The 25,701-nt window shown below is 38.8% G+C and overlaps 1 protein-coding gene across 5 annotated transcripts in view; it reads right to left on the bottom strand.

Moving 5' to 3' along the window:
- LOC122866295 (metabotropic glutamate receptor 4-like) overlaps positions 1-25,701 on the bottom strand; it is a 151,663-nt gene that overhangs the window by 12,933 nt on the left and 113,029 nt on the right. For all 5 annotated transcript variants that reach the window (XM_044175765.1, XM_044175781.1, XM_044175758.1 and 2 more), the window contains 6 exons: positions 23,452-23,587; positions 23,091-23,245; positions 22,620-22,760; positions 12,900-13,100; positions 3,283-3,419; positions 1,090-2,025 (listed from right to left, as the gene is read on the bottom strand). In XM_044175765.1, coding sequence (XP_044031700.1) covers positions 1,090-2,025; positions 3,283-3,419; positions 12,900-13,100; positions 22,620-22,760; positions 23,091-23,245; positions 23,452-23,587 — 1,706 coding nt within the window. The remainder of the gene's footprint in view (positions 1-1,089; positions 2,026-3,282; positions 3,420-12,899; positions 13,101-22,619; positions 22,761-23,090; positions 23,246-23,451; positions 23,588-25,701) is intronic.

Genomic DNA, 25,701 nt, shown 5'->3' with positions numbered 1-25,701 from the left:
GTGGGACTGAGGTACAAATTTACAGGTTGCTGAACTGCGGTTTAAAAAAGTTGAGTAGTGTGCAGTAAAAGTCCGGCATTCAAATTTTCACTTAAGTAAAAGTACAGAAGTATTGACAGCAAAATATACTCAGTACTAATTAAAGTATCGAAGTAAAAGTACTGATTATACACAACAGCCCCGTTCAAAGTTAGATTCTATTCAGTATATTATATTATTATTATTTATATATTAACATGTAAACAGAATTGTAATGTAGCTGACCTACACTGACCTAATTGTAGCTGCCTACTACTGTTTGATAGTTTGATCCAGTGGTTCCCAACCTGTGGGTCAGGACCCCACAAGGTCATGAGACAAATCTGAGGGGTTAAGAGATGGTTAACAGAACAGAAAAGCAGAAAAAACATATTTCTGCCATACCAAATGATGCTTCTTTTTTTAGACTCAACTGTAATCTTTTATATATATATATAAAATTTTACCTCTGAAAATAAAACTTGAATTGGACAGGTGGTACACAGGCAACTTGTGACAAGGGTTCAAGGAGATGACAAGAAGAGATTCCTTTGTTTTTTAAGGGGTCACGGGCCAAAAAGGTGGGAAGTACTGGTTTTATCTGTAACAATACATCGTATTTTACTTGTTGATCATATGTTTTGTATGTATAACTTATTCTGCAAAGTTACCAGTAACTATAGATGTCAGACTAATGTAGTGGAGTCAAATGTACATTCCTCTCTGAAATGTATTAAAGAAGAAGTATAAAACAAAATAGAAAATACAAGTACCTCAATTGTACTTCATTACTGTACTTGCATAGATGTACTTAATTACTTTCCACCATTGCTAATGTGTAGGTTTTTTTGTTTGTTTTTTTTTATCTGCACCTGCACACTCCTGGAATAAACTCCAAATATTCTTGTGAACAAACCAAGAAGAAATAAGCAAAGAGCAAACAGAAATCAAAAAGGCAAGCTAATACGTTCGGTATTAAAGAAGTTTCTGTGTAGCTGCTAAGATTTCTAAAACCCTTGAAGTATTGCCATGAGTTAGGAAAATGCACTTCAGCAATAGCTGTAAGCTTACCTTTTCTGTGGACTGTGAAGTGCCAAAGAAGATTGGGATGAACGCTAGCCAAATAATGCAGGTAGTATACATGGTAAAACCAATGGGTTTGGCCTCATTGAAGGTCTCCGGCACCCCTCTGGTTTTAATGGCGTAGACTGTACAGGTGACCATGAGCAGCATGCTGTAGCCAAGCAAGCAGATCAGAGACAGGTCAGAGATGTCACACTTGAGCACACCACGAGCCAGCGTCGGGTTAGACGTCCTCTGGTCCTCATAGTCAATAATGGCTTTGGAGGGATCCACGCCAAACCAGATGCACACCCCAAGCAGCTGCACTGAGGCCAGGGTGAACGTGATGACTAGCTGGGAGGCTGGAGAAATGAACCTGGGTGCACTGACAGACATGGAGCCCTGCTCAAAAATGCGGTAAATACGATTGGTTTTGGTGAGCAGGGCAGCATAACTGATGCTCATGCCCAGACCCAAGAAGATCCTCCGGAGGGAACAAATTCCTACATCAGGGGTAGAAATCATCAGGAATGTTGTGGCATAACAGAGGAAGATGCCAGTTAGCAGCACATAGCTCAGCTCTCGGCCTGATGCTTTCACAATCGGAGTGTCGTTGTAGCGGATGAATGTGACCACCACAAACACGGTGGCCATGATGCCAACGACTGCAATAAGGACGGGGATGACTGCCCACGGAGAGCTCCACTCAAGTTTAACAATGGGGATTGGAACGCAGCCCGTGTGATTCTGGTTAGGCCGCAAATCAAACCGACACATCTTACACGTGTAGGTGTCTGCCTGGTACTGATAGCCATCGCACCGCTCACAGTGCCAACAGCAAGGGATGCCCTTCACAATCTTCTTGCGCTCGCCGGGCTGACAGGGCTGACTGCAGATTGAGGAAGGGATCTGACGGACACCACCAGGCCACTGCATCGTACGAACCTGCGAGGGAGGCAAAGGGACACAGAGATTTGTAGAGTAATAAACTGTCTGTATCCTGTAAAATGGTGGCATGTAGAGGTAGTGATACTTTATTGATCCAAAAAGATCCCCAGCACCCCTGGAGGTCAAGGACAATCCAGACAGTGGTTACTTGTTGTCGGGGTGTTTGAACCTGGCCTACAGTACCACTCTGTATGCTCCTATGCTACCTGGTTTTATTTATTTATTTAGGTGGGGGATGGGAAAGGGTAAACTAGGGGTCAAATGAAGCATAGATTCAGCTTGATTTACCAGTGGGAGGTCAAATTATCTGAAGAGCAAGACATGAGAAGAGAGGGGAAACCCATTGTTTGCTCTACAAGGAACCGACACAGTGTTTCTCTTATTATTTTTTTGGTTTGGTAAATAGTTAAAAAATCAATACTCGACTGTCTACGATCAGAGGAATAAAATTCTGTTTCAGGATACTATTCTTCTTTGTGGATTTTACCCTTTTACAAGCATACTTGTAAAGATAAATTACATTCGTCATTTCAAACGGGTCTGCTCTCTTTAATGTTATGTTATCAATTTTATTCAATTATGCCTGTTCATCCAAAGCCGGTAAATTTGTCTCTAAATGTTCATTTAATTAAGAACTCAAAGAACACTAATTAAATACAGCCGGCCTCAGAGTCAAAACTGGCATGTTCCACAGTAGGTGCCAACCACAAAACTCGCTTTTTTCTATATTTTTCCGCAGCACATTTTGTTGAAAGAAGTAAAGAAGACAAAGCTCCTCTCAAGCTTCTTCATGTGTTCAATTGTACTCTCTTTTGCCTGCCCAAGGCCTCCTCTTCATTTTGTCAAAACATAATTTGTTTGGTTCCTTTATGTAATTTACTGTTATAATACCGTTACTTCATCACACCCCCTGCTCACAGTACTGTTTTTGGAAATCAGTGATGCCGTCTGGAGAGATGATATTAAATATGTCTGTCCTTAAGCTCTCATGGCTTTCTTTTCATCATAGTCCGCCCTGTTAATCATTTAAAGCGCCCTCTGGATATTTACACCTTTGAAGATAGCACTAAGTGCTATCAAATGGTTTGGGAGGAGTTAGTGAGCAAACACATAGTTACAGAGCTGGAGAAAACTATTTTTCAGAGAAGGATTTTCATTGCAAACACCAGCACAAACATAACACTTGTAGGCTGAATGCCATCAATCCTTTTATGTAGATATGTGTGGGCATAGAATAAAAAAGGCAATGCTCACGTTAAGATGGAGTTGATCCGTCCAGTGGCCAATTATTTTGTATTCGGCCGTTCGGTTTCTGATCTGGTATTGGTAGATCTCATAGCGTCCAGGGGCATCTCCATTTTCATTGAAGAGCACTGGATTGCCAGCTATGCCTGAATAAGAGAACAATCATCATCATCGTCATTTACTGCACATCATTTAGTTGTTTTCTATGACGTGAGCATGAATCTGTGAAAGCAAACTAATGTGTGGTCAGTTATCATTCCACTACATTAGAAACCAAAATGATGCTTGTGAATCTGAAACATTTTGTTCTTTTCTTTTTCATTTGGCAAGATGGCTAAGATCATATTCTGTCCACTACTGTGGGTGCAGGAGATCTTTCCTTATAAGAACATATATACACAAGGAATTAGGTTCATACGTTTGATTCTCAGGCATATGATTTACGTTCAATACCAACTTTCAGAGCCTTTGCAGGAAATAGTTTCCTCTTAATGTTGCGAGGTGGAAATTATGTGTAATGTGGAGGCTGTAGTGGAGAATGAGCATATAGCTTGTATAACTTTCATGCCAGAGACCCCAGTTCATGTCCCATCACAGACTAGCAATTAAAATTGGCTTTTTCATCAGAATCTGAATTAATTGAGACAAAAAGGCAATTTAGTCAGTCAGATTATCAAACCAGATCTAACCTTAACAATACTGAAGTTGCAAATAATTTTAGTTGGCATTGAATGTTCAAAAATGACACATGCAGAACCTAGCTGCATTTTGCAACCAGCTATGTGTTGTTGGCTACTGAGCAGCATCCATTGAGCTGTTGGGCTTTGTGCTTGTGAAGATATTTGGACAGTGAAGAACTGACTTTGAACAGCTGGATATCCACAGGAGGTCCAGAGGTTGACAGCTGATCCCCTCCTGACCTCAAACACTTGTCTCACCACTCTCCGACTCCCCAAGGTGGTCTTTGCTTCATCATTGTGATAACAATATATTCCTGTGTGCAGTTCTAAGACCAGCTGTAATGATGTGTCACAAAGAAAGCACACCAAAGATTCCTCTGTAAGCTCCGCAATGGAAACTAGATAAGCCACACAGTCCAGCGACCTGTTTAATCATGGTAAAACGTCAAAAGGTTCTCCTTAGAAGGAGAATGAGGGAACTTCATGTCTAATTTCGTCTATGCCTTTAAACACTGATGAAAGCTGTAAGCCCCTGTGTTTTTCTTGCCACACCTGGTTTATTATTAAGTCCTCCAAAACACAATGAGCATCCCAGTTAAGAACAAAAAGGTAAACCTGGCCAATTGCTGCTGATGGATTTCTGCTGAGTATTTTTTTTTCTCTTGCTCTTTGTTTTGATGCTGGAGGATGCAGCGCCCTAATCCACATCTCGATGAGTCAGCCCTGCTGGATTACAGCATTACCATTTTACTCGGCCTTGCCTCTGTGACAATGCCGCCCACATCACAAAGCAGTTAGTGATCATGGGAGGATTACAGTGACTTTATGAAGCAGAGAGGCATTATGTTTCTATAAACATATTAAGCACATCAACACTATTGCAACACTATTTTCTATTAAAGATTGTTATCGTACCAAGCCTTTTTTGTTCTTTTTCTCCAATTTCCCAAGCTTTTAAAAGCACTTTGAAGCTGTATGCCTTCCACTGTCATGGTTGGGGTTATGTGCTCGAGCCTGTAAGTGCTCACATGGACAATACTGTCACTGAAAGAGGAAAATGGACCCTGAATGCCACACTGGTGGTTTCGAGAGAATAATGCAGCAACACTACCAGCAAAACACTGCTGATACTGTATGTTTATATTTAACATATTTATGGGTTTTTTGGCCATGCTTGCTTTTCAAACTGAGACCTTCAAAATAAGACAGGTCTCTTACCGTGGCTTCTATATGCACACACTACACCTGTTACCACTGCTTGTTTATCACACACACCAAGTTTAAGTCTGAAAAAGCCACATGCAAGCAATTCCAAGATTTTGGTTAAAAGTCTTTTTGTACAACTGCTTTAAAGGCCTAATCTTTATTTTTGGACCATATAATTTACAGGTGTATATGTACATATACAATCAAAGATTAACTGATAATAATTCAAGATATGAGCCTATTTTACTCCTGTACAGTATTTACAAACATCAGATTTTTAAAAACATCACAAACAGTAATAACTTTTAGGGATATAATAAGGTTTATGTAGTTTTTGTCATATTAAAGGACCTGTTAATCAAATTGGGAGTGACAACAAGTTCAATCCTGTGATTTTAAATTTTGGTGATGAGGTGACCCTTTTGGTTTTATGATAAATTGTGCCTTTAATGTTGTTATTCACACACTTTTCTCTTAATTTTTCATCTGTTACATATTGATAAAGACTGTGCTACATCAGATGTCAGCAGCAATACATAACCACCATGAATTGAATACAGAACTGCTGGAATAAGAGGTGATTTCTGGGGAGTGCAGCTCAGACATATAACAATATGCACTTATCACCGAATATTCTTCTGTAAAAAAAAAAGTATTATATATAAGTATTACCACTGTAAGAAAGCAGTTATGTATGCATTACTTCCTTTCCAATCAGGTGTTTCACAACTGACAGCAAAATATCTTGATTCATATTTGTTTATCTTAACACAGCAGAATGAGCCTATTTTCTGTGAGGACAGCTGAATAAATACAGTAGTTCCCTTAAATGCAACTTCAACACTTTTACATTTTGACACATGAGAAGTAACCAGATGGTATCATGTGCTGAGACAGCACATCATACCTCTCTAGTGGTATGCATTATGGTAAAACTAATGTAAAAGACAAATCTGGCTTTTTAGTCTTAATGAAATGACACATTAAGGAACTATGGGGAAATACCATGGTCCCTGTCATTCTTCCAGAGACAGGAGTGTGTTCTCTTCATTAAGTGTGAAGAGAGTGCTGCATTTTGGGGCAGTATGGTCAATGTTTGAGTTGCAGATGAGGAATTAGTCCTGTCATGTGGCACAAACTGCTTGTCTAAACAGTCCTCTCACTAGTCAGGGGCATAATGAGTTCCACAGAGGCCTCTGCCATGCTGCATTGTGCTGTGCACTAATGTGATGGGGTACCCTGAGGTTGCACATGTGTGTACCACGGGCTACTCGATTGCTCATTGCTTTGTGTGCTCTCAAAGAAACAGTGGGGTTAATGGAGTGCTTGTAATTATATGTAATATTTAATGACTGTGGTATTGCTCCCCTCCCTCTTCCACCGCACATACACACCTTAAGAATTACCCGAGTATGGTCATTAATCCAATATGTGCTTGTTCTGCATGGATACACAACCGGGACACCTTGGTGAATGGCAGCACAGATTTCTGCCCTCTACACCGGTCATTAACTCTTAATGACCTGTACGCAGGCAAGTCATGCAGAATTTACCACGGATCCATTTTATTCTTGAAGTGTGTGCGTGTCTTTCCTGCCCCTCTGTCACGACATTTGCATGATTACTTAATCACAGTATAACAGTACTATAACTATCTAATTGGGCTTTGAATGTTGTAAGCATGCAAGTGTCATGCTTTTAAAAGGCTTAAAAAACTTGTCTAGTGTCAATCTGTCAAAAGGTTTATTCAAATAACGATAATGCATTTGGGGCTTTAAAGGAGAGAATATGGATAGCATAAATTCTCACATAAACAGCAGTATTAAAATAATGGCAGTCTCCTATAATAACCAGCACGAACAAATAACGGTCAAGTAAAAAAACATTGAGGAGGGTTGGAATTAGCAGTTCTCTAGCTTCCATGGTAAATTCAGCATAATGTTCATTTCCGCAGCACTAATTCCATCAGTACAGCAACAGAGTCATGGCATATTCACCAGTTTGCTGCACTTTTCTCTCTTTTTCAACAGAAATACTGTTTTCATTTATTAAATAATTACAACTGAGTCTTCTGATTTTGCAAGTATGATTAAGTTACTATCAGTACAACTTACTGTAGAGGTTTTAAATTCAAAGGCAGGAACAGGCTGGATTATGCCCTCCAAATCACAGGAAGGATTTGAATGTGAAAAATCAATGCAAGAGTTGAGTTTCATTGATGGTAACTTGTTTCTGTTACAGAAGACAAACTCAGAGCAGTGACTATGACATGGTGAGTAGTGGTTTGGAAATGTACATTAACCTGAATTTATCAAGACAACAGATAAAGATGGATGGATTTAAGTCAGTTGCTTGTTTAAGTTTTCTGATAAAACCATTATTGTCATCAAACATTGTGACATGTTAAAATGTAGGGTAATAATAGCACAAATAGAGATGAGTCATGAGGTCAGCAAACTGACTTAGTAATGTCAGTTACACAACAATATCTAAAGTTAGCTTACATTAGCCACCATATTTTTAAATTAAAATTCTTTTATGTCTTTTGTTATTTCTTCTTTCAAAAGTTACATAGTCTCGCTTTAATAGCGTATTAAAATGGGAGCAGTACCACAAAAAATTATGATACCTAAACTAAAATATGATACACTTGGAAAACTGGAACATTTGAATTTATGGTACCTAGCAATATTTTTTGTAGTTGCACATCTTACAGCATGTGTACAACAGATTTTGGGATGGTCCCTTATAGTGACAAAAGTAGATACCACACTATGATGAATAGGCTTTATCTTAAGAGCTGCCCATTCTTTTCATGTTAAGATGTGGACAGATTTTTGTGAGTAACAGGGCTGAGTGTCGTGCAAGTGAAAGAAAAACAGACATTTTGCATTATGCAAAAAAACATGTACATTCAAGAAGTATCTTTTGAATTGCACAACAATGAAAACTTTGCACATCCTTGAGAAGAGATGCTGTAGCTCAGAGCTCGCCTTTATTCCACACTGCTGTCCCTGGTGAGAATGGCAGCGTAAAGGCCATTGCTGTTTAGTCTGTGGCACAGCAAAAATACTTTTCCCTGACGTGATAGCAAGAGACATGAAACACTAGTGGGAAACTTAATTCAGTTGTGGCTTATTGAAGTCTGAACACTTCTTAGATGCATCAAATGCAAAGGTGGGAACAAGAAGGAAGGAAGCAGTGCATAAAGATGGACTGGAGCTGTTTGATTCTTTGCTGCTTTGTCGGCCGCAGATCCGGCTGCTGCTGAATGAGCCCAAAATGAGCACTTGAGAAGTTGATGATTTAGAAGAAATAAACAGCTACAACTTTAGATGCATCTGTGTGGAAGATATGGTTGGAGAAATATGTAAAGCCTCTTGAGAAAGCGCACAGATACTCCCAGACTATACTGAAAATATCCCAGCCAAGCAAATACTTTTGTCAGATTACTTTTTTCTTTTCTAAAAGGTTATGTCATCAGCTAGCTTACTGTGTCCCCTGTTGAGACCCTGACAGCCCACTGAGATATCATAGATAAATAGTTTTTTGAGCGTGCCAGGACTATGGCCACTATGAGCGTCTTTGGTTTTTAAGAAGCGTTTTGACATCTGACCTTTATCAGCTGATTTTCATTACATATGCAACCTAAGACACAATACATTTGCAATGGATATGGTCTTACTGGACTCTTGTGAGCTGCAGAGGAAGAAATGTGAATTCTTTGTAGCAGATGTCCGCTAAAACTGCTGACAAACAAATGTGTAACAATAGAGTCTTGCTGGCTCAGCCTCAAGAATGATTCATCACAACAACAAAAATGACCTACTTTTACACACATTTCTGGCGATTGCTATTTGTAAGAAAAAAGGGATGACTGCTCTGTGTGTTTACTGGTGCGTAACATACTAATATCACAAAACAGAGATAAATATTGTCTTTGAAAAATATAATACACATTCCAGCAAGTCCAGTCTCAGTAGTTAGGTCGTTTTGTGTCTGGACAAGTTCAATATACTGATGTGTGCTGATGCAATTGGATGGAGTGTGGTGTAACCTCAAGGAAACCCCTCTGGTCAGATGGTGTTGTAACATTTATACAGTTTGCCTGGTTGGAATAACATTCAGTTCAAAAGAACCTACTGCACTGGAGCTTCATGTCCCTGCTTACAGGCTAAAAACCTCATTGAAGCCAATTTATAAAAAGCACCTCAGTGTGTAAACACTCAAAAAAAAAAGAAAAGTTAATTCATTAATTTAATTGAATGAATGATGATTTCTGTTGTGGATCCAATCTTCACACGTAAATAAGATTCTTATTTACATTCTAGATCATGATATTTGACATGACCTCTCTCTACATGGTGCTCTTGTAATATCTGTATTTTTTACTTTTGGAAAATTTTAGCCATTGTGCACTTACTTAATGCTTTTTTAAACAATATTTTGTTTTAGTTGGTCCAAAACGCCAAACATTCCTTACAGAAGAAATCAAACATCAGTGCCAAAAGGGAGGAATAAAAGCTGCCATGTTTTCCCAGAGTGGTTGCACTTGAAACTCCAACTCTGAAATTGGTGCCAGGCTCAGTAGTGTCAATAATTTATATATACTGTGTACACACACACACACACATATATATATATATGTGTGTGTGTGTGTACACTAATTTATCTAGACAGACTATATATATAGAAGTTTTGTCTGGGAAAAATTAGAACTGTTTTGCAACAGACCATGAGAACCACCAAACCCAACACACCACCTGTTGTGAACAGCAGTCCATCAGTTGTTTTTCTCCCACAAGTTATTGGATTCTGAGCAGCACAGCTGGTGCAGTTAGGACATCTTAATGGTTGTTGTTGAAGGAGACTGTTTCTACCTGATGTCCCATCAAGTCATAGGACTCTACTCTTCGGTTTTACATTGATAAACTCAAGTTAGTCAGGGCTGAATAAATGTTGAGTATTATGCCGAAGAAATGCTGTCTGGACACTTAAGACATTGGAGCCATTCCCATGACGAAAAGGTCAATGTATATTGCCACAGTTAAAATTACTATTACTACATTCTTAGCTAAACCTATATACATTCACTGTAGCACCCAAACCAGAGGACAGCTTGGTTGCTACAGTAAGAATCTCTAAAAGGGAAGTAACCCCAGTAGCTTAGTAGCTAACTAATACCCAAGGGTTTGTTGTTATAGTGAGAACAATTCTATCAGAAAAAAGAGATTATATATATAAAGCTGTATAGCTTTATACAGGTCTAAAACCTACTGTATATTTGTACATTTTTGTGAAATGACTGCCTTTTAATATTAACATCACTAGCCTGATAACCAGACTGAACTGACATTTTGTTTAACTTCCTTTATTCAGTCTGACATTTTGTTCATATTAGCCAATTTCCATTTAGGAGGGATTGTTAATTAGTTTTGTTTTACACTAATAAATCATTAGTGGGTGACGTATATCTGTCCGACCAACGTCAGTCGACACAGAAGCTGCAGGAGAGGTTACTAGAAGCAGTTAACTTTTCAGTTTTTCAGGATGATCAAACAAATGTGTCAATTTGAGAGGTTTTTTTTATAGCTATAGCTAGGTAGTTATGCAGGAATGTTGCCTACAAAGATATTATTGGTCAATTGTTTCTCCAACTGGTAAAAAAGCCATCAATAAGCACAGGACCACAACTATTTGAATTGTTGAACAAATCGGAGATGTGGGATGATTTAGAGGTCTGGCCCAGGCTTGTTCATTACAACTATGAGTAACAATGTTTTACACATTTTTTTTACATTAACAAGTGAATTCCAGGCTTCAAAAACAAAAGCAAATGACACATGTAAGTGAGATGTTCCACTCATGTGTCCAGTAGACAACAACACATTGGACAGAAGGGTTGTGATTGCCTCTGGCAGTAGTGGTACAGCCAATGCGACATTAGGAGTTACTTAAAACTCACCACAGAGAACTGTAATGTGTGTCAGGACCTGAACATTGATAATGTGCGAAAGCATTTATTAACAGTGGCATCCTCTCTTTCATAATAAAAATGTCCCTGATCTTTTGTGACATGAAAGCCTGCAAAAATCACCTATTCAATTTTTTGAGAGAAAATATTTTCTTTTACTTCTCAGATATGAATTAAACATTGAATTGACATTCTGCCAATGCAACAAGTAGATATTAGAATGACAAATTAGCTTGAAGAGCAAGAGTTCAAATGAATAATTTATCTGCACAAACACTGCATACTCAAGTCTCTGAGAGAGAATTTTAATTGTCTTAAATTGCTTTGCTTTAAAAAGGCAGTGTCTATATAATGAAACTCTGGATCACTGCTCTTTGTGTGAAAGCAGTTAATTATTAATATGCCAGTCATGAATGTGACTTGACTGATAGCTGGGTATAATGTAAGGCCACATGGAGGAAATTGAAAATAGGTCATACAATAGAAGAATGTAACTAAGGTGCTTGGTTGTGACCCATGAGACGTTAATGACGTCTACATGGAGAAAATGTTTGTCTGGTTGTGCCAGAAATGCTTTCCAATACCTTCAATATATAATATAATTCACATGAAATACATTAGGTTAGTACATTTACAGCCTTCCAGTGTTACCAGGTGTACAATAATTATTATATTTGTTCGAAAATTTAGCCCTTTCTACAGTGTAATGTAATTCTGAAAAATCATAAATACACGATAGTTTTGGCATGTCATAGTTTAAGGTTTTTAGCCATGCTAGCGGCACAGCTCTAGGAGTGGCAGTGTCAGTTTGTTGTCAGCCCACCACTTTGGTCCAAACTGAAATATATCTCACTGTTTGATGGATTACCATAACATTTTGTTAAACATTCATGGTTTCCAGAGGAAATGACTTGTGATTCACTGACTTTTCATCTAGCACCATCATCAGGCCAGGATTTTAATTTGTTTAATACTCTGGTTTACGACTAAATATCTGCAAAACTAATGACATTCCCATCAGCCTCAGCTGTGCTTTTTTTAGTACTAATTAGCAAACGTTAGCATGCTAACACGCTAAACTCATTGTGAGCATGTTAGCATGCCGACCTTAGCATTTAGCTCGAAGCACCGCTGTCCCTAAGTGCACCCTCATAGGGAGGCTAACGTGGCTGCAGACTCTTCGTCTTGTTTTTCTATAATAGTGAAACTGTAAAGAGCTGATTTTAAACCAGCCTGATTATCAATTGTACATTAACTGTGTCAGTAATGTATTACGGCAAATGTATTACGGCAAACTGACCTTGGATCTGTCATAAATGATCCAATCATATCTCTGCTGATATCTCATGCGACAGCTGCTGTCGGCTCTCACAACCTCTTATGAACTCTTTCTGGCTGTGTTTCACAGTCAGTTTGGTATGGTTATCCTCACGTTTTGTTTTGTTTATGGTTTAGAAATGCTATAACTATAACCTGTTTGCTTACACACTAGGGTGGACAGTATGTCCTCCAGCTTGTAAAACAAACAAACAAACAAAAACCACTAGCTTGTAGTCTTAGCCCATTGTAGTCAACTTGGGGAATTGGGTGTATTGTGAACCTCCTTTAGTCAACATTAGTGTACGATAATGTGCGATAGTTTGGCCTGAAATACAATGACTCTGGAGTCGTTGTACGATTACGAAATGTTTGAGGATTGAGCTCTCGTTACAATGCCTCTTGAGTTGAGGCAAATATGCATTCCAGTATTGATGAACGTGACTGACCTGCAAAGTTTAGACGGCGGATGTGCTTGAGCAGATGAGTGCCATTGATGGGATCCATTTTAGCGCAGAGGCCCACCTTCCCTGGGCAGAGCTCCTGGTGCATATTGTGCAGGGCATGAGCCATTGCATAGACTGCATCAATAACAAACTGCACCTTTCCTTCCTGCTCATAGTTCGAGTCCTTTCCTATCCTCTCCTGATCTGTAAGACACAGACAGATGTAAATTAGACACATCACATGCATAATTGTACTGTATGTGTGTGATTTTGTAAATTGGTTACATGCATTCAAATCATGGAAAATGCATCCTCTGTGGTCACCCATTTGGCTCATTGTTAACCATGTCAAGTGCGAGGTTGAGTCAGACATTTATATCCATGTAGTTAAACAATCATGAGGGAGACATTTCACAAGTGGATTTGAAACACTCAATCAGATCTGTAATTTTATCATCCACATTATGCAATCAAGAAAAATGCATTTACTTCAAGACTCAAGCGGTTTCAATAAATGGGTCCAGCTTAAAGAATTATCTACTTGTTAGGAGTTTGCCCCTGACCCTTGTTTGAAGTAGACTGATGATAAAGCAGTATATTTAGTACTTGTTCCAGAAAACTAATATGCATAATGGTACCAAAAAAAGATTTTGAAAAGATCCATCTTAACGAATAGATCAGAATAACTTGAAGATACTTCTTGTGTTTGCCAACATTCACTAAAACGTATCTTTTCAACACCTCTACCCTCATGTCACCCCACTTCTGTGCAAACCACTTGGAATAAGCGGAACCTTTTAAATGGAGGGAGTGGCATCAGTCCAAAAGGTATAGAAGAAAATGCATTGCTCCTCAGTGAGTCTTATTCTTTCTACACTGAATGGGTCTTGCCTCTTGCAATTAGCTAGAAGGTAAATATCTGGATCGCTGCAGAGGAGCGAATCAATTCCAATATCTGGAGTGCAAGGTTTTTTCCTCCGGGAAATCTCATCAGTTAAAAAAAGTCTTTCTTGTCTCTCTGTCAGGAATACATGGATTCCCTTCGAGTGATTTTTTTTTTACACATTAGTTCTTGGACCTACATGTCTATGCTATTCACTATGCCCCGTGCCATTTTCCATTAGCAACTTTAAAAAACTGATATACGTTCCAATGTGATCGAATCCTTGAATCCTGACCTGCTTGACTGAGTGTCAAACTGTGAATTCAGTCTTCATTGCCTGGATGTATTTAGAGGCCAATACAGCGGAGAATCAGAGAAGCAGGAAATGGAGACATCCATTCACAGGATGGGAATAATCCGCCCATAAGCTCAATGTAATAACTTGTGATAGGAGTTTATTAATCCTAGCCCAGGTTGTTCCATAGGTTTTTGTGATTGTTAATTGCTATGGAGGAGGTGGGGTCTGAGAAGGAGATACAACATGCAAATCCTAACTTCTCCTGTAACTCTGCTGTTTGTGGAAAAGAGATTATAAAAAGCAGGTGTGTTCAATTTAGATTAACAATAGACTAATTACCAAGGATGAGCTAATGATAGAGCTGCATATATTTATATACCTGCCAAATAGAATTCAATTAAGCTTAGCAAGTTCATAAGCACACAGTGGAAATTTCTGCTGCTGAAATTTCTAAAATATTGGCTATACTGTTGGGTGCAAAATTACCCGATGCTCAACTGTTTAACTAAATTGCTTGCCACCAAATTTAGCAAAAATGTGAAATATAGCATTGTCTTGTACAAAATATAAGGCACAGTCATTTGGCCATAGCATAAGGAGTACAAACCAAGAAATATATTTGATAAACTTGAACCGGGTCAAAAAAACGTGTTCAAAAATGTGTGATTTTCTTTTTTTCTGTGAAACTGAAAAACATTGGTTTGGACTGCCAGTAGTAGTATGTCACAGATCACAATACAAAGTCAACAGTAAAAACATGCCCTAAATTAAAATGTATGTTGTTATGGAATGATACATCTTGCACTGATTCATCTTGTTGCGTAACACTGATACAGTGCCCAAATATTTAATGGAACACCACGAAACATCAGTTGTAAATACATGTTCAACCCTGTACCTCCTGGTGTATAATTACCATAATTACCCTTATTCATAATACCTGTGGTGCGATATTAAATGATTTAATTATTATGATACATTGAGTGTTTCTGTGGAAATTAAGTCACATTTTCTGGCCCAGAATCTTGACCAAATAATTAAATTTGCATATACATGTATGTAAAGGTTCAGACAGCATGAGATTTTCTATTCACTGTCAGTGTTGCGGCTCTGGGGGACAAAACACTATGTACACAAATGTTGAATGACGGTCAGAATGACGATGCAGTCATCTATGTTGTAACTTAATCAATATTAAACTCTGCTTAACCAAAAAATATTGAGCATATGTACTATATGTGATCGTCTTTACTGCTTTACCAAACATGTTGTGACTGAACAGTCATTAATCATGCAACATCTGTACTCTTAAGGTTCAAGCAATTTTCAATAGCCACTTCAATCTGAAAAAGTGCTAGCCCTCAAATCAGTAAAGGTCTCCTTCTGTCAGCCATCTTTCATTTACTACATCTCCAGCTCCTCACTGCAGACCAGAGGCGTTTTAATGTCCCCGATTATCTCATGAGCTTTTGAAATGCATGAATTATTGTTGGAGGTTACGGCTCAGTAATTAAGGGCCACAGGGCCTTGATTGGACAGAGATTGTCACAGTTTGGCCGACATGCTTATGCCATGGGGAATCCTGCGAGCCAGAATGGGTGTGAGAGTGATATTTCTCTTGCAGGCTTGGCAGGCCACCCACACTAACTTTGTATTGTCTCTTCTCCATAAGACCATTTCCCTTTTTTCCTCCGTCTCTCTCTCTCTAGCTCCCTCCTCATTGGCATTTTGGCTCTTTCACACACATTTTCCAGGCTGACGTTTTGCTTTCAGAGAAATTCACTCAGATTAAGCAAAGCTGAAGCAAAGTGTGGGTGTCTTCCACTCTGAGGTGTCACACAAGACATTTTGTGACAGTGTGTGTGGGCTCAGACCTTTGACCATTTTTTCAGCTTGTAGACTAGCCACAGGCCATCCAATCTTTTACTGCCAAGGCAGTTGGGCTGCCTCCTAAATTAATGTGACACTGGCGCTATGTGTGCTACTCTTGTATTTCATAATTTGGTTCATCTTAGAATTTGACTTTATATCGTCTTATATCTGAATTGCGGCTAAAGCTGCTATTTGTGTCTTTTTAGGGCTGGAACTAACAATTATTTTCATTATTGATTAAGCTGTGAAATATGTTTTTGATTAAATTCTTTCATAAAATAGTGAAAAATGTCCATCACAATTTCCTAGAGCCCAAGATGATTTCTTTAAACGACTTGCATTTTCCAACCAAAGATATTGAATTTAGAAGGATTTAAAAGAGAGCAACCAGCACATCTTCATTTGAGCAGCCTGAATCAGCAAATGTTTAATCCATTAGACTTTAGGGCAAAAAGACTCATCTTTTATCCTCCTTTATATCAATTTTTTTCATATCAAAATTCCAATTTGAAGCCAGACATGTCTTAACAAGCTATGAAAAGTGCAGTCACCAACATTGATTTTATCAGCTATTAAACAACTGTGGACAGCGAATTTAGTCAGCTGTAACTAATCAAAATGAATTCTTTTGAGCTTATATGTTTATATGTTATCTGCATGCTGGTGTCTGTACTATTTTACCACATCCAAGGATGGTCTCCCCAATGAAGACACACCTGTCTGTATTGTTTTGGTGTCTGGCAAGATACAGTTACTGATACTTTTGATACTTACCGGGTCTGCACTGGTACGTACTGTTTCAAGAAAATAGCCATATGTTCGCACTCTAAAGTCCAATTCTGACAAAAGCTCTCGCCTTCTCCCACCTACCTGGCTTTTATATGTTACCAAACTAACTGCCAGCCATCTAAATGGAAGCATAACAACTTTAAACAATGTTACAAACTCACTTGAGTAATGTGGGACCAAGTGTAGCTTGCTTTAAGCAGTGCGGGTGGTGAATGTTTTCCTCTCTGGGCTTACCGTAGCTGTATGCGCACACTGCTGATTAAGTTCAGTACTACAAACTACTTATACTTGACCTGAAATCGACTCGGTTGCTGCTGATACCAGCTCTTGTACATACTCGCTGCCCTCGAAACTTCCCATACATGTAGAACTGCAGCCCAGTACTCCCATTAATACCAAAGAGACTGCTTGGGGGTTTCTGGGCTCGCCAGATTCTTTCATGGACCTGAGTCTCAGTAGACTCAGTGCTTGTTAGCCTGTAGATACTATTCCTGCTACCTGCGGACTTGAGCGAGACTCTTGCTACTGGTTTGCTTTGGGGTTGATAGTTACACAACTTTCAGTGCATGTTTGTGTTGCATTTTGATTTAAATACTTTTATAGTCTCGGTTATTTTGAATTTCTGTTACTGTCATGATACATATGAGTTGGAAGATGTTTGTTTATTTACTGTAAAAATAATACACACGTAGCATCAACACAATTATAACTGTAAGTTATTAAGTAACAACACTTCTTGATTTCATAAATTATCATCCAATACAGACCTGGAATTTAATTTATAGAAAATAATCACAATTAAAATCGCAATCACAATGGTAAGATATTTTCCTCAAATCACTCAGCCCTATTCTATGTTGTATTTATTTATATTATACAAAAGAAAATCCCCCCATAACAAATTGGTGTCAAACCTTTAACCCACTGCACGTTTGGAAAGGCTTCAGCCTCCTGCAACCCTCAACAGGATAAGCGGTTTAAAAAATAGATGCTCTGATGAAAAAGCAAAGCACATGCTTGCTTTATCTGCATTGCTGTGTTTCCTGCTGCTCCCCCACATCATTAATACGCAGGAGAAATAAGGAGCCTATGAGATGGATCCCTACTCTACCTTTCCACATTAATCAATATCAGTTTTACATCTCCTTCGTTCACAGATAAAAGACATGTCTCACTTTTTTCCCAGTCACTCATGCCCTCCTTATCCTTTGATCACGCTGAGCAGTCTTACACACTCTCACACACTGATAATTCTGCAGCATGCCCCATGAGGTTCTCTCACAGCTGCCTCAGAGACACAGCAAAGCTCTCCACCAGTGGAGAGTCACAGAAAGTGTCACACTTTAACCTCAAACAAATGCTGTGAGACTCTCGCAGAGCTGATAGTGAAGTTTAACACTAAAATGTCTGTAATGACAAAGGTGAGTGACAGAAGAGCTTCTGACTGCATTATACGGTTGCCTACCACATTCACTCCCACTATAGTGAGAGTCTTTACCTTGTTGATGTGGGTATTTTAAAAATCATGAAGTTAACCCTAGCACCAAGGGATTGTAAGAGTACATTTTGTAAGTAAAGTATATGAACATTTACAGTACAAAGAGTTAGTCAGAGTATGTAATCATTAAATGATCATTTGCTTTTATATTAACTGGGTTTTTGATCACTTACAGTGGGCCTATTCAATTGGCGGCCTGCGGGCCACATCCAGCCCAGAAGCAACCTTGGACTGGTCCAGCATACATAAATCTATGCCATCTATATGACAAAATAAGTAAACTACATATATAGTGTATGGAAGTAGCTAACGAGTGAGCCATCTCGCTTCCTTCTCATCTCTGTTGAGCGTTGCAGATGCGCAGTACCAATCAGGCAGGATGTTTACGGATGTAACAACACCACCAATCATAGTGCAGTCTTGGTTTGATGAACAAAGTTAGCAGACAGTGAGCAATGGACTTCACATGACAATATTCACAACTTCGATTCATTTTTATGAAAAACTGTTTTGATTCTTTTGATCAGTGGACCCCTACAAACTAAAAGATTATAAATATTAAGCGAGCGACCCGGTGGGCTTTAAGAGGTTTTATACATCCAAAGAACTTCTATAAAAACCAGACCCACGGCGTCTAATTGAGACCTGCGTTTATTTGTCAAAACATGTAGCCACACTCGGCCAGTAAAAGGGACTCAGCGTTTAATTGGGTCTCGGCTTTTAATTGAAGTTTTACGGTATGTCTCTTACTCTGTCAACCCTGAAACATAAAATTGACAATGAAAACCGTCAATTTAACCCTACCTGGACTAGCAAGTGTCTTACTTGTTTACAAACCTGCAAATAAAATATAAATCTAGGGAACAGCCTGACATTTTTAAGCAGTCCATCTTTATAAGTCTGGTGATATCTTTTCTTATTGTTATTTAAGACCCTTGAAAAGACAAAAACCAATTACCTGTATAGCCAAAGCCTAATACTTTATATCTTATTCCTCTGTGCCATACAAAAACTATTAAAAACACATTGATGAGCCACACTGTATTATTGGGTGACATATTCCTTCACTATGAGCATTGCTGTTTATTTTGAGTTGATGCAAATCCACCTTCTTGATGTTGTTAAAGGGGCACCGCACCAATTTTACATATCAAAGTCTGTTTACACAATTGGGGAGTATGACTGCATATGTGAAAAAAGGTTGTATAAATAAATATAAATAAACAAATATAGAGCCTTTTGTGACTCCAGAGGGAGCTCAAGGGATTTCACTTGAAGCAGCGTTGGTTGGGGCTGAAGACTACAAGTTATAAAGAAATAAGGTTACCAGACCTCTTTGAGCCTGCTGCTTATCGCTGCTTAAGGCTAGCGGCTCCAGGCTACATAGCCGCTACTACCATAAGACAATCAAATCACTAACCGAACTGTCACATTGTTAGTTTTGGTCTTTTCATGGGATTTTTTGATAATAAGAAAAATAGAGAATATTGGCAGCCTTTTCCCTTAAAACCTAAGATGCGATTGGCAAATTTTACTGTAAAACTTAACTTCAGCGACTGTAAATATTGAAATACTTTTAATCTGCTGTTACAGATCTGCTTACCTGTCTATTACCTGTAAATTTTTTGGAGTAAATTAACAGATTTTATTTAGCTCAACTATTTATTCACTTCACTGTTCTTCTTATAAACTAATATAGATACTTAAATATTCCAGTAACCTTCCTTATTATGACTCCAGGGACAGATTCATAAAACGCTCTTTAGATTCAAGACCAAATGCTTATGTATGCACAACAGCAGAAATAAACTTACACTGTCTTTGTTCCAAATTTAAATGCCTGCATACAGATTATTCCATGTTTTACACCTCAGTTACTGTAAAAATGTAAACACACACGTTATCCAGGGTGCTGATCGCCCGCCACGCTTCTGAACAGTCACTGGAGCTCCCCAAGGATGTCACCGGTGTTCTCGCCAGCATTCCCGCTGGCAGGTAAGGTAGGGGTCACTCCTACCAAACTCAAGACTATTCTGTCAGTATTACCTTATTCACCTGAGTGTTACCCTACATATAACCCTCTGTGTTCTCTCTTGTGCTTAGTGTTGGGACTTATTGGCTGTGAAGACAAGCCAGCTGTTGGTTTTACAGCCCGCCTCTTGCGTAAAAGTTTCTCTCTAGTGCATTTAGTGAGTCTGTATTGTTTCAGCAGTACGGTTTTAGTTGTTTATTGTTTTGCCAAGACCTTCCTTTGTTAGATCCTGAGTCTATAAATAAATAGTGTATTTTAACTATACCTAGATATAAACAATTATAACTTACAATTTTAACTGCCTACATGAAGGCTGCAATGTTCAGTTTTTGTTGAAACTTTTTTGAGAGTTGTTGAATTTTACTTTGTCATTTTGGAAGCTGTAGATTGTGGTGCTGTGAATTGTATTGCTTGACACTGAGAGGTGTTTCTAACATTGAGTCTACCCCATTTACATTAACAATATAAATGACTATGAAATCAGGTAGTTGATATTATCTGACATCTATTTCTTTATATTTATATTTCCACATTACTGAATATTTTGGACAATGATTGTATTTGTAGAAGAAGAATGTTTCTGCAGAAGTTCATAAATGCTATATGGAACTCTGTAATGCGCTGAAAAAAGTTTTACCCTGATTCCATCTTTGATGATGTCTTTTTTTTACCCACAATGCTGCCGTATATGAAAATCGAAACACACGTAAATGTGTGGATGTACTGTTGGCACACTGTCACAACACGTTCTTGTTTCTAAATACTAGTGTCTGTGGAAAGTAGCGTATGCAGATTGTGCACACAAACATCTGGCTCCAGGGCAGAGTAGTGGCTCAGCGGTTAGCACTGTCACCTCACGGCAAGAAGGTTGTTACTTTGATTCCCTGGAGTGTGTGTGGTTTCTGCCTAAAGACACATTATTCAGTTGGATAAGAGACTCAAAATTGCCCTTAAGTATGAATGTGAGAGTGAGTGATTTTCCGATTTTGTGTCCTGTAATGATGTGTTGATCGATCTGGGGTGTCTCCCTGCTTTACCCTCCTGTGTATGCCCCACAACCCATCTCCAAACTATGTTATGTAACATACATGTAATACTGTTTTTCATTATTATTTGTTGCACATTACTCTGTCCTCACTGTAAATTAAACCATCTTTAAATTTTAAATACATTTTGCTTTTATTCCATATTTGTGTGTGTATAATCTAGGGTTCAATGACATATAATTTACAATGTACTCCACAGCATGATCCTGCCATATTTGAAAATCTGAAATTTATTTTTTGTTTGTAAATGTAAATTCTGACTTGATAATACCAATTTTGCATTAGAATTACTGGCTCTAGCTTTCAGACTTTGATATGAGCTCAGTCCTCAGCTGGCTTCATCACTTTGGGAGAGCAAATATTAGCAACTGCAGATAAAAAGTCTGGTTCCTTAAAATAAGTCAAAGGTACAAGACAGAAGTCTATGTTTCCAACAGATGCTGCTGTAAGAGTCCAATTACGGAGCTTAAAATTCTGTTGTCCAAGCCATCTATGGCTGGGTGAAGTCTGAACACGCTATAACACTGATTTGTGCCTCTGGTTGGAGTCGTTGTATTGTTACATTATTCAGGAGACTCGTGTGTTGACAAACATTCAGGTTATTCAGAAGTAAATTTGCAAATTTACAGTGGGTATAATACTTCTTAAACCAGCAGCTACACCCACCTTGCTGTGCTGTAGGCATTGGTTAGTCACTGTGCTATGACAATCATTTGAGTTTCACACTCAAATGATTCTCATGTTCATCAATTTTGCACTTATTAAGATGAAGCATCCTTTGTATTGACCACTATTAGTGCAGCAAACAGTAACTGATTTCTGTAGATTCTTGTAAAGTAAAAAATACAAAAAATTACAGAAAAATGATTAAGATAAGGGAGACTAGTTTCACTAGTTTAACCCTCATCTTTTAAATATATGTTGTACTAGTAATTTGTGATTGAATCTTAATAAAATGTGCAGGTTTTTCCACCTCAAGACAGATTGTGCCAGCCAGAGCTGTGTAACGTATGGCACTGAGCCTGAAGCTTCAACCACCAAGCCATTCACTTGTTATAGCCATGTGGGTAAACACACTAGACTCAGCAGAAACATAGTGAAGCACCTAAATGAGCTGTGAGATTTTAAATATTGAATGTATAGCTGTTCCACTTTTTATGGGTGGGCAATGTTGTCAAAACACTTTCACCATGAGCCAAATCCGTCACCTTCCTAAAGACATCAGAAGAATGTTTTCAAGTTCGTTAAAAGTTTGAACAAAAAGTTACGTTAAATAGCTTTTTCCCCAACAGGAGAATATCTTACTTGTGCACTTTTTCAGCCCGGACCCTTTCTTCACGGCATGACGGCTGAGTTTGCAGTTGAAGTTGTTCTCCCAGAACTCAGCAAACCAGATATTCCTTCTGTTGTTTTCCAGCGTTCGGCTGATGAAGTAACGATCAAACCCTAGACAGATCAATGGGTTCATTGTCATTGACACAGTCATTGTCAGCGTAAACAGTATTGGTGCAATCTCTGATGAGAGCTCTGATGTGTTCTACTGTAGAATTGATTGAATACTGCATATGTTCAATTGACTTTCTTGCTTGGTTTTAGTGAATTTCAGTTTTTAGACCTTTGATTATCAAATGATTAATGGTTAAGCAATACAGAGCAACTTTTATTCTTCTGGAAACAGATAAAGCCCTGCATCACATGAAAAATATTTCACTGAAATATGCACGTGGTTTTATTATACAAGGAAATCTGATGTATGCACAATGCTCTTCTCTGTACCTTTGATGGACTGCCGCTTGGGCAGGATGGTGACTGCTCCTTCTGCCATCTCCTCCTGGTGCACTACCGGAGAGATCTTTGAGCCCCAGCTGTCTGAACCCACCCAGATGAAATGGCCTGTCTGGTTGGCCTTTTTAGCTGCATGGAGTAGCCGCCTGCAAAGGTGAAGAAACAGATGTTGTAATAGATAAGGTCAGCATCCCGACCAGCTCCACTTTGATTTTGTTTTGCAATTCATTACACAGTGGTCTGGCAGAGGTGGACTGAAACGGCTGTGTTCCCTCATGTTTCTGTGCTGTCTGCTGCAGTCGTGTTTCTCTAATCTTCAAAGAAGTGTTATGTAGCTATTACCAGGCCTTACCTGATATCATCTTCGTTGGCAAAAAGTATGACGACTCTTGCGTTAGGGTTTTCTCTGAGTCGCCGGATGACCTTGTCAAACTCTCCCTGCTTTGGCTCCCGGGGAATCTTGACGGACTGGGAGATGCACACACCCCCTAAACACACACAAGTTTATAGATGTCAATATGATAATTTAATTTAGAAACTGGAAATCAATACCTTCACCAGAAACGAAACATACAATTAAACATTAAAAAATGGCACTTTACATATTTGTTGTGTGAACTGAATTTAAATATAATTAGGTAATTAAATCAAGGGATTTGTGGCTACTTCATCAGTTTATCAGGGATTGCTTAGAAAACTGAAACTAAGATGGTGAAATGTTGTATTTCCCTGAAGTGTGATTGACCAGCAGAAGAATAATTAGCTTTTAAAAGAAAGAAACAGCCTGGCTGTTAAGGTTTTTTTAAGACCTTTTCCTTATCTACAGTATGTGGGTTTTCCATCAGATTGGTGTATGATGTGACAACGTACAGTTGTGGTCAAAAGTTTTGAGAATGACAAGTATTGTTTTTTACAAAGTTTGCTGCGTCAGTGTTTTTAGATATTTTTGTCAGATGTTACTATGGTATACTTAAGTATAATTACAAGCATTTCATAACTGTCAAAGGCTTATATTGACAATTACATTAAGTTTATACAAAGAGTTAATATTTGCAGTGTTGACCCTTCTTTTTCAAGACCTCTGCAATTCGCCCTGGTAAATGGACTGTACTTAGCACCTATAGCCTCTATATAGCGCCTTTCTAGTCTTTCTGACTACTCAAAGCGCTGCAGCAGCCCTGGCTTGCTGTCACTTAACTTCTGGGCTACATCCTGACTGATGGCAGCCCATTCTTGCATAATCAATGCTTAGAGTTTGACAGAATTTGTGGGTTTTCGTTTGTCCACCCGCCTCTTGAGGATTGACCAGAAGTTCTCAATGGGATTAAGGTCTGGGGAGTTTCCTAATCATGGGCCCAAAATTTCGATGTTTTGTTCCCCAAGCCACTTAGTTTAGCCACTTTTGCCTTATGGCAAGGTGCTCCATCATGCTGGAAAAGGCATTGTTCGTCACCAAACTGTTCTTGGATGGTTGGTAGAAGTTGCTCTCAGAGGATGTTTTGGTACCATTCTTTATTCACGGCTATGTTCTTAGGCAAAATTTTGAGTGAGTCTTGAGTGAGTGACTCCCTTTGCTGAGAAGCAACCCCACACATGAATGGTCTCAGGATGCTTTACTGTTGGCATGACACAGGACTGATGGTAGCACTCGCCCTTGTCTTCTCTGGACAAGCTTTTTTCCGGATGCCCTAAACAGTCAGAAAGGGGATTCATCAAAGAAAATTACTTTACCGCAGTCCTCAGCAGTCCAATCCCTGTACCTTTTTGCAGAATATCAGTCTGTCCCTGATGTTTTTTGTGGAGAGAAGTGGCTTCTTTGCTGCCCTTCTTGACACCAGGCCATCCTCCAAAAGTCTTCGCCTCACTGTGCGCGCAGATGCACTCACACCTGCCTGCTGCCATTCCTAAGCAAGCTCTGCACTGGTGGTGCCCCGATCCCGCAGCTGAATCAACTTTAGGAGACAGTCCTGGCGCTTGCTGGACTTGGGCGCCCTGAAGCCTTTTTCACAACAATTGAACCTCTCTCCTTTAGTTCTTTATGATCCAATAAATGGTTGATTTAGGTGCAATCTTACTAGCAGCAATATCCTTACCTGTGAAGCCCTTATTGTGCAAAGCAATGATGACGGCACGTGTTTCCTTGACCCTAACCATGGTTAACAGAGGAAGAACAATGATTTCAAGCACCCTCCTTTTAAAGCTTCCAGTCTGTTATTCTAACTCAATCAGCATGACAAGAGTGATCTCCAGCCTTGTCCTGGTCAACACTCTCACCTGTGTTAATGAGAGAATCACTGACATGATATCAGCTGGTCCGTTTGTGGCAAGGCTGAAATGCAGTGGAAATGTTTTTTGGGATTAAGTTCATTTTCATGGCAAAGAGGGACTTTGCAATTAATTGCAATTCATCTGATCACTCTTCATAATATTCTGGAATATATGCAGTAATTGCCATCATAAAAACTGAAGCAGCAAACTTTGTTAAAACCAATACTTGTGACATTCTCAAAACTTTTGACCACAACTATATAGTAGTCTGCATGCTGTTGCTCTAAAATATATATGTCTATGAATAGGGCTTTATACGTTCCTGTACACTATG

This window comes from Siniperca chuatsi, linkage group LG2, assembly GCF_020085105.1.
Source record: "Siniperca chuatsi isolate FFG_IHB_CAS linkage group LG2, ASM2008510v1, whole genome shotgun sequence".
NCBI lineage: Eukaryota > Metazoa > Chordata > Actinopteri > Centrarchiformes > Sinipercidae > Siniperca > Siniperca chuatsi.
This window is presented reverse-complemented; position numbering and strand designations above follow the sequence as displayed.